General features: G+C 41.4%; 1 protein-coding gene across 1 annotated transcript in view; it reads left to right on the forward strand.

Moving 5' to 3' along the window:
- Window positions 1-16,778, forward strand: part of LRMDA (leucine rich melanocyte differentiation associated) — a 1,311,384-nt gene that overhangs the window by 51,824 nt on the left and 1,242,782 nt on the right. The window contains exon 2 of the mRNA XM_073571197.1: window positions 9,453-9,553. Within this exon, the coding sequence (XP_073427298.1) occupies window positions 9,453-9,553 (101 nt within the window). The remainder of the gene's footprint in view (window positions 1-9,452; window positions 9,554-16,778) is intronic.

The raw sequence follows: 16,778 nt of genomic DNA on the forward strand, positions 1-16,778 counted from the left end.
CCCTCTGCCTTTGGCTTGGAGACACCGAGGCGTAACGTGGGATCCCAATCTTTGCCATGGTGACCGGATGTTGTCATAATGACATCTGGGTCACCAGAGCTAGGAAACTTGCTGATCATTGTAAAGCTCGCGCCATGACTGGATGGCACGAGCGTGGATTGTGGCCCCACTGTGCCACAAACCAGACTACCCTGAAGGGGCTTGACTAAGCAGCTACCTTGATGTTCACTGGAGCCTCTAGTGGTGAGGTCAGGCTTGTGTGGCAGGTAGCTGCCAGGTACCATTCCAGGGCGGTGTCTGGCTGTAGCAGCTGATCCCACGGGACAACGCTAATGACAGGTGCGGGCAAGTATAAACGGGCATGACTGTTGCTCTGGAGGGCACGGCTGGCAGGCACAGCTGGCACTCTGGCAGGTAGGTGGGCACGGCTGGCACTCTGGCAGGCATGCATAGGATAAGAGAACAGGACAGGTAGGAACCAGTTCAGACTGGAGGGATCAAAACCGTAGGACGGAAGCAGAGCAGAACCACAAGGTGCGGAACGGGAGCAGAGCAGAACTGCAAGGTGCGGAACGGGAGCAGAGCAGAACCACAAGGTGCGGTACGGGGGCAGAGCAAAACCGCAAGGTGCGGAGTGGAAGCAGAGCGGAGTGTAGGCTCGGACCAAATTAGGGGTGTGCACTCTATAAGACTCAGGAAGTGCCGGCGCCGCCATTCTAAGCATACAGCCAAGAAGTATGCAGCAAGCAAGGACATGAGGCCCACAGCATGGAGCAGGCAGAGGACCGAACTCACAGCATGGCCCGGAGTGGTGAGTAAGATAGGAGAAGGGAACCCATGCAGTGATGTCGGCAGCGATGTTACAATCATGCGCAGTGCACGATTAGCAACTTTCCCTGTCAGTGCAGAGCTGACAGTTTGTACAGCATGGGGATGCTGCTGCATCCCCATGCTGTAGAAGCGATCAGCCTGCAAAAAATGATAGTCCCATAGTGGGACAAAGTAAAAAAGCTAAAAAAAAATAAAAATTTTTTTTTAAAATAATTGAAATATATATTGTAAAAATATTTCAAAACTAATAAAAAAAATCAAGATATTGTATCCATAAATAAATATTTTAATTCTTTCATCATACCGCCAAGCTAAAAGTGGAATAAAACGCGATCAAAAAGACTGATATTAAATAATCATGATGCCACTAAAAACGTCATCTTGTCCTGCAAAAAAACAAGCCATCATACAGGTCCATCAGCGGAGAAATAAAAAAAGTTAAAGCTCTCAGAATAAAGCAATGCAAAAATAATTATTTTTTTCTTGAAAATAGTTTTTATTGTGTAAAAGTGCCAAAACGTAAAAAAAAAAAGAGGTATCACTGTAATCAAACTGACATGAAGAATAAAACTTATTTTTTACCACACACGGAACGGCTTAAGTTCCCAGTGATCCCAAACGTTATGTAAAATGTTCTCAATAAAAGCTTCAACTCAATCCACAAAAAAGCATGCCCTCACTCAGGTCTGTCATCTGTTAACGGAAATACAGGGGGCTTCAATGTTACTGACAGTACAAAGGCTCTGGACAAAGGAAATGTCTTCATAACCGTCCAAAAGAAATTCAGCAAATTCTGTCCGCCCAAATCCAAATGCCCCTCTCTTCTGAGCCCTACAGTGTACCTAAATCACATATAGTATCCACATGTTTGGCATTTCTGAAGCAATGAGAGCCCACCTTACTTACATGTGCATGCGTCCAGAAGCAGGGACTGGGCATAACGTACTAGAGACTGCAACGTACTGGTCACTAAAACGGCAGTTTGCAATTTTCACTCAGCAACAATCATTGTGGCTTGTTTCTGCAAAATTCCCAAAGGGGTATAATTTCCAAAATGGGGTTACTTGGGGGGGGGGGGGGGGGATTCTGCTCTTCTAGCAGTTAGGGGCTCTGTATATGGAGTCTGCAAACTCTTTTAGGAAAATCTGCACTCCAGGAGGCAAATAGTGCTCCGTTCCTCCAGAGTCTCTCCGTATGGCTAAGTAGTATTGTACAGCTACATATGGGGTATTGCCACATTCAGTAGAAATTGTGGGACAAATTTTGGTGCCATTTTTACCCACTTCTTCTGTGAAAATGTAAAATTTGGGGCTAGAAAGAAATTTTGATTGGTGCAAATGTAACACACCCTCTGTGACACATCTGTGGTGTCAATTTGATCACTGCACCCCTAGTTGAATTCATTGTGATGTGTTTGTAAAATGGGGTCACTTATCTGGGGTTCTGCTGTTCTGGCACCTCATGGGCTCTCCCATTTGGTCATGGCACCTGCAAACCGTAGCCTTAAAATCTGGCGCTCCTTGCCTTCTGAACTTTGCACAGTGCCTGCAAATTTATTTAAAAAGAATAAACAAAATATCACATGGTCATAAGTATTCAGACCCTTTGCTCAGACATTCATATTTATCTCACATGCTGTCCATTTCCTTGTGATCCTCCATCATGCTATGGGGGTGTTTTTCAACTGCATGGCCAGGATGACTGGTTGCCATTGATGGAAACATGAATGCAGCCCAGTACAGAGATATCCTGGAGGAAAACCTCTTCCAGAGTGCTCTGGACCACAGACTTGGCTGAAGGTTCACCTTCCAACAAGACAATGACTCTAAGCACACAGCTAAAATAACAAAGGCGTGGCTTCAGAACAACTCTGTGACCATTCTTGACTGGCCCAGCCAGAGCCCTGACTGAAACCCAATTGAGCATCTCTGGAGAGACCTGAAAATGGCTGTCCACCAATGTTCACCATCCAACCTGACGGAACTAGAGAGGATCTGCAAGGAAGAATGGCAGAGGACCCCCAAATCCAGGTGTGAAATACTTGTTGCATCATTCCCAAGAAGACTCATGGCTGTACTAGCTCAAAAGGATGCTTCTACTCAATACTGAGCAAAGGTTCTGAATACTTATGACCATGTGATATTTCAGTTTTTCTTTAATAAATTTGCAAAGATTTCTACATTTGTTTTTTTTATCAAGATGGGGTGCAGCGTGTACATTAATGAGGAAAAGATGAACTTTTTTGAATTTACCAAATGGCTGCATTGAAACAAAGTGAAAAATTTAAAGGGGTCTGAATACTTTCCGTAACCACTGTAAATTACTTGAGGGGTCTGGTTTCCAAAATTGGGTCACTTGTGGGGGTTTCCATGGTTTAGGCACATCAGGGGCTCTTCAAATGGGACATGATGTCCGCTAATGAGACCAGGAAATTTTACATAGAAAAAAGTAAAATGATGCTCCTTCCCTTCTGAGCCCTGACGTGCACCCAAACAGTAGTTTTCTCCCTCACATTTGGTATCGGCTTACTCAGGAGAGATTGCACAACAAATTTGATGGTGCAATTTCTCAAGTTACTATTATGAAAATGCAGTATTTTGGGCTAAAAACATTTGTGGGAAAAATTTTATATTTTTTTATGGCTCAACATTATTAACTTTTGTGAAGCACCTGTGGTTCAATGTGTGCTCACCACACATCTAGATCAGTTCCCTGAGGGGTCTAGTTTACAAAATGATGTCACTTGTGAGGGTGTTTCTCTGTTTAGGCACATCAGAGGCTCTCCAAATGCGACATGGCGTCCGCCAATTGTTCCAAATTTTGCATTCAAAAAGTCTAACGGCGCTCCTTCAGTTCCAAGCTCTGCCATGCGCCCAAACAGTGGTTTTCTCCCTCATATTGGGCATCAGCATGCTTAGGAGAAGTTACATAACAAATTTTGGGGTTCATTTTTTCCTTTTACTGTTGTCAAAATAAAAAAAATTTGGAACTGCAGTCAATTTTTTGTGAAAAAAGTTAAATGTTAATTTTTTAAAAAAAAATTCATGTGAAGCACTTGAAGGGTTAATACAATTTTTTAATGTGGTTTTGAGTACCTTGAGGGTGCAGTTTTTAGAATGGTATCACTTTTGGGTATCTTCTATCATAATGGTTTTGTAAATTTTGTTGGAAAAATTAAAAATTGCTGGTAAACTTTTAAACCTTATAACTTCGTATCTAAAAAAAAATATTGGTTCCAAAATTGTGCTGATGTAAAGAAGACATGAGGGAAATGTTATTTATCAACTATTTTGTGTGACATATGTCTGTGATTTAAGGGCATGAAAATTCAAAGTTGGAAAACTGCGAAATCTTCCAAATTCTCACCAAATTTCCTTTTTCTTTCACAAATAAAGGCAAGTCATACTGAAGAAATTTTACCACTATCAAGAAGCACAATATGTCACAAAAAAAAAATCTTAATATCACTGGGATCCGTTAAAGCGTTCCAGAGTTATTACCTTATAGTGACAGTGGTCAGAATTGTAAAAATTGGCCTGGTCATTAACATGCAAACCACCATCAAGGATAAAGGGGTAAGAGTTAGATTTTGCCAAATTTGTTAATGTCCAAGATGGTATGGAATATATGCATGTGATTGTCGGAGAAAAACTTAAGCCTTTTTTTAGCAGAGAAAGTTGTGCCTCTGACAATATGTAGCTCAATAGGTTCCAAACAGGATTCATGGATGTTGATTCCTTATTCAGACTGGTATTTAACGCCTTTACCCCCAAGGGTGGTTTGCATGTTAATGACCGGGCCAATTTTTACTATTCTGACCATAGTCCCTTTTATGAGGTAATAACTCATTTTTTTTGTTTGGCGGTATGATGATAAAGCATTGCTTTTTGCCTTGTTTTTTATTTTTCTATGGTGTTCACTGAAGGGGTTAATTAGTGGGGCAGTTTTATAGGGTGGGTCGTTATGGACACGGCGATACTAAATATGTGTACTTTTATTGTTTTTTTTATTTACATAAATGTATTTATTGGGGAAATTTTTATTTATTTAGGAATTTTTTTACACAGTATAATTTTTTTTTTTTTAATTTTTACTTTGTCCCAGGGTGGGACATCACTATAGAGTGTCAGATCGCTGATCTGACACTTTGCACAGAACTTTACAGTCATTTTACAGAAACATCCACGGATACTTGCTCTCAAATGTCTGATACAGAATTTCCATCATTTAACAATATTTCCTGAAACATTTTTTTCAATATGAGAGCTCTCTATTCTGAATCCCTAATATATTCATGCTCCAGAAATGAGACTTTTTCTATGACTAACCCATATTTTTATCCTATTCATTTGAGAACCCCGGTTCTGGACTGTTTCTAGGAACTGATTGAGAGGGAACTTTTTGCACTCCTCAATAGTAATAAACATGTTTACAGAAATTTAACCCATCTTGATTAGGCAGGCCTGGAAGTGCTCCAGAAAAATATGGATCTGATCGTCCGCTCTGCAGACAAGGGGGGCGCAGTGGTGCTTATTAATGCTGGTCTATACAAAACTCTCAATCTTGATTTATTACATACGAAACACCTGTGAACCCTACAACACTTTTTCAAAATTAACTTAAATCCCTATTAAATGAAGGGATATATATGGGAGGAATTGATAGAAAAATCAATGAATATTTGTACATGGTCAACCGAGTGACTCCCGTTTTTCATTCATTGCCCAAAATGCACAAAAATATGTTTCCACTTCCACTCAGTCCGATTATATCGGGTAAAGGATCAATGAATGAACAGTTGGGAGCCTGGGTTGATCACCATTTACAACCATTGGTGATTAACCCCTTCATGACCCAGGCTATTTTGACCTTAATGACCTGGCCATTTTTTGCAATTCTGACCAGTGTCCCTTTATCAGGTAATAACTCAGGAACGCTTCAACGCATCCTAGCGATTCTGAGCTTGTTTTTTCGTGACATATTGGGCTTCATGTTAGTGGTAAATTTAGGTCGATAATTTTTGCGTTTATATGTGAAAAAATTTTCGAATTTTGAGTTTTTATTCTGTTAAACCAGAGAAGTATGTGACACAAAATAGTTACTAAATAACATTTCCCACATGTCTACTTTACATCAGCACAATTTTGGAAACAAAAATTTTTTTGTTAGGAAGTTATAAGGGTTAAAAGTTGACCAGCGATTTCTCATTTTTACAACAAAATTTACAAAACCATTTTTTTAGGGACCACCTCACATTTGAAGTAACTTTGAGGGGTATATGTGGCAGAAAATACCCAACAGTGACACCATTCTAAAAACTGCACCCCTCAAGCTACTCAAAACTACATTCAAGAAGATTATTAACCCGTCAGGTGCTTCACAGGAACTAAAGCAACGTGGAAGGAAAAAATGGACGTTTTAATTTTTCCAACAAAAATTTTCTTTTAGCATCAATTTTTTCATTTTCACGTGGGTAACAGGATAAAATGGATCCTAAAATTTGTTGGGCAATTTCTCCTGAGTACAACGATACATCATATGTGGTCATAAACCACTGTTTGGGCACACGGCAGGGCTCAGAAGGGAAGGAGCGTCATTTGACTTTTTGAATCAAAAATATGCTGGAATATTTAGCGGTTGCCATGTCGCGTTTGGAGAGCCCCTGTGTGCCTCCCCCACAAGTGACCCCACTTTGGAAACTAGACCCTCCAAGGAACTTATCTAGATGCATAATGAGCAATTTGAACCCCCAGGTGCTTTACAAATTGATCCGTAAAAAAAAGTACTTTTTTTTCATAAAAATTTTCTTTTAACCTCAGTTTTTTCATTTTCACATAGGCAACAGGATAAACTGGATCCTAAAATTTGTTGGGCAATTTCTCCTGAGTACACCGATACCTCATATGTGGTCATAAACCACTGTTTGGGCGCACGGCAGGGCCCGGAAGGGAAGGAGCACCATTTGACTTTTTGAATGGAAAATTAGCTCCAATCGTTAGCGGACACCATGTCGTGTTTGGAGAGCCCCTGTGTGCCTAAACTTTGGAGCTCCCCCACAAGTGACCCCATTTTGGAAACTAGACCCCCTAAGGAGCTTATCTAGATGTGTGGTGAGCACTCTGAACCCCCAAGTGCTTCACAGACGTTTATAACGCAGAACCGTGAAAATAAAAAATATTTTTTTCCCTCAAAAAATGATTTTTAGCCCACTATGTTTTATTTTCACAAGGGCAACAGGATAAATTGGACCCCAAAAGTTGTCCAGTTTGTCCTGAGTACGCTGGTATCCCATATGTGGGGGGGGACCACTGTTTGGGTACACGTTGGGGCTCGGAAGGGAAGTAATAACGTTTTGAAATGTCGACTTGATGGAATGGTCTGTGGGCGTCATGTTACGTTTGCAGAGCCCCTGATGTACGTAAACAGTGGAAACCTCCCACAAGTGACCCCATTTTGGAAGCTAGACCACCCAAGGAACTAATCTAGATGTGTGGTGAGCACGTTGAACCCCCAAGTGCTTCACAGAAGTTTATAACGTAGAGCCATGAAAATAAAAAATAATTTTTTCTCAACAAACATTTTTTTAGCCTCCAATTTTTAATTTTCCCAAGGGTAACAAGAGAAATTAGACCCCCAAAGTTGTTGTGCATTTTTTCCTGAGTGCACTGATACCCCGTATGTGGGGGTAAACCACTGTTTTGGCACACGTCGGGGCTCGGAATGGAGGCAGCACTGTTTGACTCTTTGAACGCAAAATTGGCTGGAATAAATGGTGGCACCATGTAATGTTTGGAGACCCCCTGATATGCCTAAACAGTGGAAACCCCTCAATTCTAACTCCAATCCTAACCCTAACACACCCCTAACCCTAATCGCAACCCTAATCATAACCCTAATCACAAACCTAACCCTATTCCCAACCCACCCCTAACCCTAGCCCTATTTCTAACCCTAATTGAAAAATAAAAATATTTTATTATTTGTCCCTATGGGGGGGTGATAAGGGGGCGGTGATTTACTTTTTTTTATTTTGATCACTGTGAGAGTTTCACAGTGATCAAAATAAAAAAAAATGAATCTGCCACCGGGAAATGCCGGTGGGTGCACTGCGCATGCGCCCGCCATTTTCCAAGATGGCGGCGCCCATGGACCGGGACGGCCATGGGGGGGTTAGTGAGTATCGTGGGGGGGATCGGAGGGAGGGGGGCAGATTTGTGACAGCGGCGGCCGATCCTGTCAGTCGGTGGCGTCGGCCGATCGGTGCCGTCAATTGGCGGGGGGGGTTAACTTAGTGTCTCCAGCCATGTCCGATGCTACTTCAGCATTGGCCATGGATGGATTGTAATAGTTCCTCAAATTTCTTTGACGAACTATTACTATCGCTCTGATTGGCTGTTTCACTTTCAACAGCCAATCAGAGTGATCGTAGCCACGGTGGTACTAAGCCACCCCCCCCGTGGTGAATCACAAAGGGTCCTGTCACTGCGGGTCGGGTGACCTTTCCGTGAACCCGGTCACCCGACCCGCAGGGGGGCTTTGAAGTCATGACACAGGGTATGCGTCATGGGTCGAATTGGCACCGACTTTCTTGACGCATACACTGTGTCACAGGTCGGCAAGGGGTTAATATTCCGGGGTATATTAGAGACACAAAAGCTATTGTAACTACATTTTCCAACTTTCTATGGCTCCCTGACAACACGTGTATTACTATTGATGTGGTTGGACTATATCCCTCACACATTTTCTACACAAGTACAGTACTTATTCTGTTGCTATTCAAGATATTCTAATAATATCAGTGTCATTTCTCCTGAAACATAACTTTATTCATTTAACAATGAATTCTTTTTGCAATGACAAGGAATGAGTGGCAAGTTTTCACCCTCATTCGCTAACAGTCATGGCAGTATTGGAAGAGAACTTTATTTTCAATGATGACAACCCATTTTGTGACCACATCAAATGGTTTGGCCGTTACATAGACAACCTGCTGTTTATCTGGTCGGGTGCCCAAGAGGAGATTCACAAATTCATTAAGTATATCAACTGTAATACTTTTAATCTCACCTTCATATATACACATCATCCGTTTTTTATCATTTTTTTGGATGTTTTACTATGTGGTGACAGGAACAATTGCTCTGTCCTTGTCTCACCATACAAAAAACCCACAGACTGCAATTCCATACTTCATTCGGCTACTTGTCATCTGTCACACGTTAGCAGAAATATTACTAAAGGTACTTTCAGCTTATCCCTCAAGTACCCTCACTTTTCTTCCCTTCTTTTGAGGTCCATGCTGTCAGACTCTACATCCCCGTCTCCATGTTAGTGGCAGTTGTGTATCATCCTCCTGTCAGTTCCTGGATCACTTTGCCACCTGGCTTCCACATTTTCTATCCTTTGACATCACCACCCTCATCAGCGATCTGGCCAGCTTCAGAGAATTGCTTGCAAGAAAAACTTCCAAACATTGTGCTCATTGCATAGGAAAGTGGCCACCTCTGGTTGGCTGCAGATATGGCTGGTAACCTTGGCAGCAAGCTGTAAGCTATAGAGTTTGTTCTTGATCACCAGCTTCATTACAAAATTAGTAAAGTGATTTTTTTTTATATTAGGTATCTTATATTGGGAAAGACTGCACTAAGATTCCATCATTTCTGAGCAAAAAATATGGACATCAAGCAAAGAGACTGGATCTGAGCTTTAACTTATTGAGGTAAGTGAATACTGCATTGTGTGGAGCACAATAGGCAGTTTGTTTCTTCCCTAATGGTTTCCTAATGTTTAAATATGTTTGTTGCTTTTTCGTAACAATTTGATCATTTGACGCCTGTAGCAGGTTATTCTGTGTATGCCGGGCTGCTGGTTACTACCGTATTTTTCGGACTATAAGACTCATTGGGTGATAAGATGCATGCTTTAAAGACGGAAAATAGAAAAAAAATTGAATAAAAAATGGGGTCATTTCTGTACTAATATCCCCCATCCAGAGATAGAGAGAGAGAGAGAGATATATAAAAAAACATCTCCCCAATCAAGGTATACATAGCCCCCCTCATCACCATCCTAGTATACATGATCCTCTTATCTCTATTCTGGTATGCTTGGCCCCCTCATCCCTATCCTGGTATGCATGGCCCCTCATCCCTATCCTGGTATGCATGCCACCCTCATCCCTATCCTGTAATGCATGACCCCTTGCCTATCCTGGTATGCATAGCCCCCTCTTCCCTATCCTGGTATGCATGGCCCTCATCAGAAAAACAATAAAAAAACATAAACATTCTACTTGCCTACCCTGCGGCCCCTCGCAGCGTCCTGTTCTGATGCCAGTAGCTGATTTCAGCTTGTAAGCAGCGCATGACAATAATGTCATGCGCTGCCTACAAGCTGAGGACAGCTGCCAGAATACTCACTGCTCCCCACCCCTGGGACTATAGGAGTGGAGAGCAGTGAACATTCATTCGCTTTAATAGCAGGCAGTGTTAGCTGCAGCTGCCTGCTTCCTGCAGCTGAGCAATCATATGTGACTGCTACTAAAGGGAATTAATATTCTCTGCTTTCCACTCCCATGGGCGTGAAGAACAGTGAATATTTACTTTTAGTAGCGAACACACGTGATAGTCCAGCAGCTGCAGGAGCCGGTGGCTGTGGCTACCACTTCCTGCTAATAAAGAGAATGAATATTCACTTCTCTCCATTCCCATGTGAGTGGAGAGCAGTGAATATTCATTTGCTTTAGTAGTGGGCACACATGATCTCTCAGCTGCAGGTGGCTGAAGCTAACACTGCCCGCTATTAAAGTGAAATGAATATTCACTGCTCCCCATGCCCATAGTCGCCTCCCACTTCTCGACATGAGTGCAGTGCAGGTGGGAGGGACTATGGGTGTGGGGAGCAGTGAATATTAATTTCTCAGCAGCAGGCACAAGTGTTAGCCACAGCAGCCAGCTCCTGACTCCTGTGACCTGCTACTGCTCCCCCACCTCACCATCCACAGTAGATACATCCGGACTGTAAGACGCACCCCTTATTTTGCAGAAAAAAAGAGATGTGCTCCAGCAATGAAACAATCCACTGATGTATTAAAAACAGTTTTTTCTTTTCTTTTTAAAAACATGAAAAAACAATGTGGGTAACACAAGAGGCAGAAATATGACCAACGCGTTTCAGCAATTATCCTTAATCATGGTAACCCCTTATTTTCCTCCAAATTTTGTGAGGAAAAAAGTGCATCTTATAGTCCAAAAAATACGGTAACTTGTATACGTAGTGACTGTTCACCAATTAATGACTTAAAATGCATTGTTAGAAGTACATTTGAGTTCAGAAGTTTTCCTAATTTAACCTCTGCACTCTTGTATGTGGATTGGATTTGAAGCAGAGCATTCAGATTTGATAGAACGGTATATTTCTTGCTTTTATTAAGGACATTTTACAAACATATTAGGAATTTCCAGATCAGTTGACTGAGTAGGTCATTGAAGGATATTCCATGAGTTTTCTTTAGGAAGCTTTTATCCTGCTTTTATGGTATGTTTTGATCATTATTCATCTGTGAATTTTGCAATTATCCACTTTAGTTATCTTTCTTGCTCTTCCTCGCCTGTTTGGTGTTAGTTGTGCTCCCTTGTGAATTCCTATTTTTTATAAAAATTTATCAAATTGTTGGTTTGACCACTCCTAAAGGTTCAGCTATCACTTTGATAGGTTGCTTTTTTGCCTATTAACATATTCTTGAATTTGCATTGATATAGCTCTGGTTTGCTAATTAAGAGTTAACCATTAAAAGCTATGAAATGCAAATCAACTCCTGACCCTTTACTTTCTTAATTTATCATGAGCTAATGATGTGACAGACCACACTGGACTATATACTGATTGCCAAATTACTTTTGTATTTTCATATGTAATAATGTTAAACCATATTTAGAATATCCTGTAAAGGTTTAAGCTTACGTCCAGAGACTCACTGGAAAAACTCTCCGCAGTGTAAGTGTCTAAATTCCAGTTTTTAATCTGGAAATACAAATATCTTAATTATATGTACCAAATGTCCAGATGGGAGTCTGTATGTAGGAGAGACAGGGCAAAAACTTAGAACAAGAATGAAGTCTCATCACGACGCAATAAAAGAAAAAAGAATATATCTACTTGTGGCCAAACATTTTTGTATCCCTGATCCCAGCATCGTGGACATGAAATTACTAGCATTAAAAGGTAACTTCAGATCTCAGAGAGACAGAAAAATTTGGGAGTATAAACTTATGACAACCTTTCACACATTCAGTGCAGGAATGAATGTGTTGCATGGATTTATGTCTTTCTATAACAACTAAGTAATGTGCTCCTCAGACCATTTGGGGGCGTCACAATCCTGGACCAGACCTCAATCACAGAACAATAAAACTTTCACACTCTTCATCTATGAACTGTTCCAATATTTACGGCCACAACTATTTTCTCTCCGTCCCACATTGATAGTTCTGCTTCACATCACTTGTTTTGTCTATTGCATTATTCCTGTGTCTTGTGTATAAATATGTGACTCTTCAGATTTTGTGTTATTCTATGCCTGATGAAGAGAACTGAGTAGTCTACAAAGCTAGCAATTTGTTGCCATCTTTTCCATTAGCCATTAAAAAGTATCAACCAATGAAGACTCTCAAATCTTATTATTTTGTTTATTTGGAGTGAGAAGTTGCTTAAGGGAAATAAGCCTTGAAGGAGCTGCACTAGTGGAATGGTGCTGTTTAAAGATTGAATGCTGAAAGAGGACCTTTCACCTATTTTGACCTTGTAAACTGTATGTTTCTGCAAGCACCACTGCTACCTGACTTCCTCGTTGCCAGGGAAGGTATGCTCCTGAAGATTGACAATCTGGAGCAGTGGCGTGGTTGTTCTGATGATTTGAACTGAGTGCTCTGCCATGCTGCTCGCAGTGACAGCTTTGCCTCTGCATCATCAGAGAAGCTTAAAGAGACTGAAGTTGGCTGGATTTAGCGATACATCCAGCTTCAGAGGGACTCTTCCAGTCTTAAAGGAAATTTGTCTGATCAACACTCCTAATCCGTCTATATGGGCATGTAGGTCATAGGAAGCTGAATAATTCTATCTTGATATCTGTGATCCGATGTCTTATTCCAGAGAAATACACATTTTTCTTCTATGGAAATGAGCATTTCAAGGTTATGAGCCGGACACTGATTTGCATGAGACTCCACTTCCAGAGCCTATTATAAATGAAAGGGGGAGTTATCCGTGTGATATGTAATGGTTATCGTTGTGATGTGTATTGGCCGCTCTCTGCTCTCCTGATCTCACTGTAGAGCTGTGTGTGATTATACCTGACACATCTGCAGATTCCTCTCAGCTTCCATCTCAAAGGCAGACAGGGCTGCAAAATTGTTGCAATACAAGAGCTGTGAGAGCTACATTTACTAATGTGGTTGTTATAAGACAAAGTTCAGTTCTACTGTTCTGTGTTAGTTACATCAGTAACGACCCATTTTATTAAAAGCTCTAGAGGCAGATTCTCAGAGAGATCCATGTCTAGCTCATAGTCCTGAACAGCTCATTTACATGTAAGAAAAACATGGCTTTCTATGGAATCAGATCAGATCACAGATATCAATGTATAATTATATACAACTTCTTATGACCTACATGCCCATATAGATGACTTAGGAGGGTTGATCCTACTGACAGATTTCCTTTTGACGTATAGAGCTTGCAAGTGGAGCAGCACTCCTCTTCTGGGTACCTCTTGGATCGAGCTGTAAAGTAGAAAATTAAAAATCGCTTCATTTTTGAGAAAAGAGAAGATTTTTAAAAAGAAAATGAAAAGTTGACACCAGGCACCTTGCCGATCAGCTGTTATCGGTGCCCGCCAGCAGTAAGTATCCACTTGCTGCGCTGCTCTGCCCACTTGTAAGGGCCGCAGCTGACTTCTGCACATCCGTCTCCTATTGATTTGAATAGGAGGCGAATGTGTAGTATCCTGTGGCAGCCACTACAAGTAGACAGCAGCTCGGCAAGTGAGTACATTCGGCCAGCGGCTGCCGACACCGATGACAGCTGATCGATGGGAGTGCTGGTTGTCAGATCCCTGCCGATCAGACATTGATGACCTATCCATTTAGGTCAACAATGTAAAAGTAGTGGACAACCTCTTTAAGTGTAAGGGTACCGTTACACTAAGCGATGCACCAGCGATCCCGACAACGATATGGATCGCTGGTGCATCGCTAAGTGGTCGCTAGTGAGCTGCCACACAGGCAGATCTCACCAGCGACATAGCAGCGGTTAGGGATCGCTACTTACCTGTCAGACGCGGCGATCCTGACGTCCTCCCGCCCGCGTCCACGCGTCGCTCGTTGGCGCCACAGGAAGCCCAGCAGGAAGCAACCGACGAGAAATGGTCCAGGACGTTCTCGCGCGATCCGCGATAACCAGCGGGGGAGCCGGTCGCAGGTAAGTATCAGACATCGACAGCGATATCGCTGCTGTGTCACAAAACCTGTGACGTTTCAGCGATATTGCTAGCGATCTCGCTGTGTGTAACGGGGGCTTAAGAAATATAGAGAAAGCATTGTGCTGACATGTCACATGCATGCCATGCACATCAGCCTGATCCCACTGTGGAGTAATGTGGCAGCCAAGTTTAGGACAGTGTTTTGTGTGTTTGTACTCTTTCCTCTTCACAGTTTTGGTCATCAGATTAAATACTTGTTATTGATTGTGACAACAAGGATTTCAGAACAGTGTGCACACTGTCGTAAAGTGTTAAACAAGATTTGTTCTGCACGTCAATCTTACATGTAGTTATGTGCCCACCTGTCAGTTTGTGTGTGCCATCCTTTCTAAGTTTTAAGTCTTTGTTGGCCTCTTTTTCATACTAACCCCCTTTTGTCTTACAGCTATACAACTTGCTTGTACTCGGTCATTTAATAATCCATTAGTTCTCAAAGCCTCTATCTTCCCTGATTTATGTGTGTACTGTATTACTGTTTCACTGACAGCACTCCACAGTTTCCTTAAAACAACAGTTAGAGGCTACATGTAAATTTTCAATGAGTTCTGTGCACATTAATTTGTACATCTTTTGTCTACCAGAATATCTGGCCAGGCCAGAACTTTTCGGTCGGAGTGTTTTAATCTGAATTCTCAACCCAGAGGTCCTCAGCTTGTGCCATGTTTAGCTAAGAAATGGAGGTGATGCAAATTAATTTAAGAGAAATAAGAAATCATGAACTTGAAAACATTTGTAACTATTTTGGTGTCAAGGGTGAAACTAGGTCTGCAGAATTATTAGTGTAGATGACAAGCCCTTTTCTGGAGAGCCACACTGCTGAATGTTGTGAGCCACTTGTGGTTTCCAAATCACTGATTTAGGACAATTTGCTGTAACCCACATGCTCTATTATGGCTATGAACGCTAACCATAGTACTTTGAGTGGTTTTGGCAGCAAGCAAATGGATTTCTGTAAACCCCATTAAGAGAAATCCAAACAAAAAATAAGAAAAGGAATAACTATTAATTTTTTGCTTGGTTTGATATCTTCACCTTCAGCTGGGGTTGATGACGAGGGCTGCAGTCTGCTAACATCAGAGTTGTGCCTGAGTTTGCACAACAATTCCAGGTGAGTCTTTTCAGTATTGAGCTTGAGTAAGCCAGTCTGGGCTGATTCGCACAAAGAGTGCCTTTGTTTCTTTCTTTGCCATAGATCAGTCACAAACATTTCAAAATTCTGTTCTTTCTATATATAAAAGGATAATGTTATGATTTAATCTGTAACTCTACACCTCTCCTATGTCATCATACCATGCATTCCGCAATGAATTCTACTATTCACTTATCAATATACGCAGAATTGTTATTACTCAAATACTGTAAACATTTTGTAAAAAAAACTACTGTTCTGTAAAACATTGAAAATAAAACAAATGTAAAAATAAAAGCTGCAACTTGAATCCCATCTTCTGATGGCGTAAGTGGCTACACTTTGAAAGAGATTTTCTAATGCTGGGGTTGGCGTATAAAACCACTTACTGATTCTTGATGGTTGGGCTTCTTAGACATCGATGATCCTTAGAATGGAATTAGGAGCTTTGTTTCCACTGGTCTTACTCGCATGGCGACACTTCCACCTACTCTGTGAGCAGGGAACTACAAATCCACCTCATTTAGTCTTTGTAATATACTGTAGGTGCATTGCAGTTTCCTGAGCACCCAGTGGTTGGGAGTACCGCAGTGACAGAGAAATGCTGAAAAGACCTCCATCACCAATAACAAGATTATGGCATATCTTAGCGATATCAACAAATATACACTTGTGCTCAAAAGTTTACATTTGGCTTTTTTCTGGTGACTTGACCATGCAGTCCATTTTTCTTCAAGTGCCTCCTTATTGTGCATCTTGAAACAGCCACACCACTAGTTTTCAGAGAGTCCAGTATTTCAGCTGATGTTATTTGTGGGTTTTTCTTTGCATCCCGAACAATGTTCCTGGCATTTGTCACAGGTCACAGGTGAGGATGTTACCTTTAATAGCCATTCAAACCCATTTGTGTCAACTTCTGTGCATGTTTGTATTGTTAACCGGCTGATAACCGGTTCATGCAGCATTACATGAACACCCGATTCTTACACTAGGGCTGGTCCGAACAATGAAAGTAATTGTTACCATCCACCTTTCGTGTCTCCCTTTTTTCCTCATAGACTGTAAGCTTGTGAGCAGGGCCCTCATTCCTCTTGGTATCTGTTATGATCTATGTGATTATTGTTATGCTGTAATGTCTATAATGTCTATTGTCTGTACAAGTCCCCTCTATCATGTAAAGTGCTGCGGAATATGTTGGCGCTATAGAAATAAAATTATTATTATGTTATCAGGCCAAAATCACCAGGCAATGTAAACTTTTGGTCAGGGTCATTTGGA

Source organism: Dendrobates tinctorius, unplaced genomic scaffold (assembly GCF_039654945.1).
Source record: "Dendrobates tinctorius isolate UK_male_01 unplaced genomic scaffold, ASM3965494v1 ptg000028l, whole genome shotgun sequence".
NCBI lineage: Eukaryota > Metazoa > Chordata > Amphibia > Anura > Dendrobatidae > Dendrobates > Dendrobates tinctorius.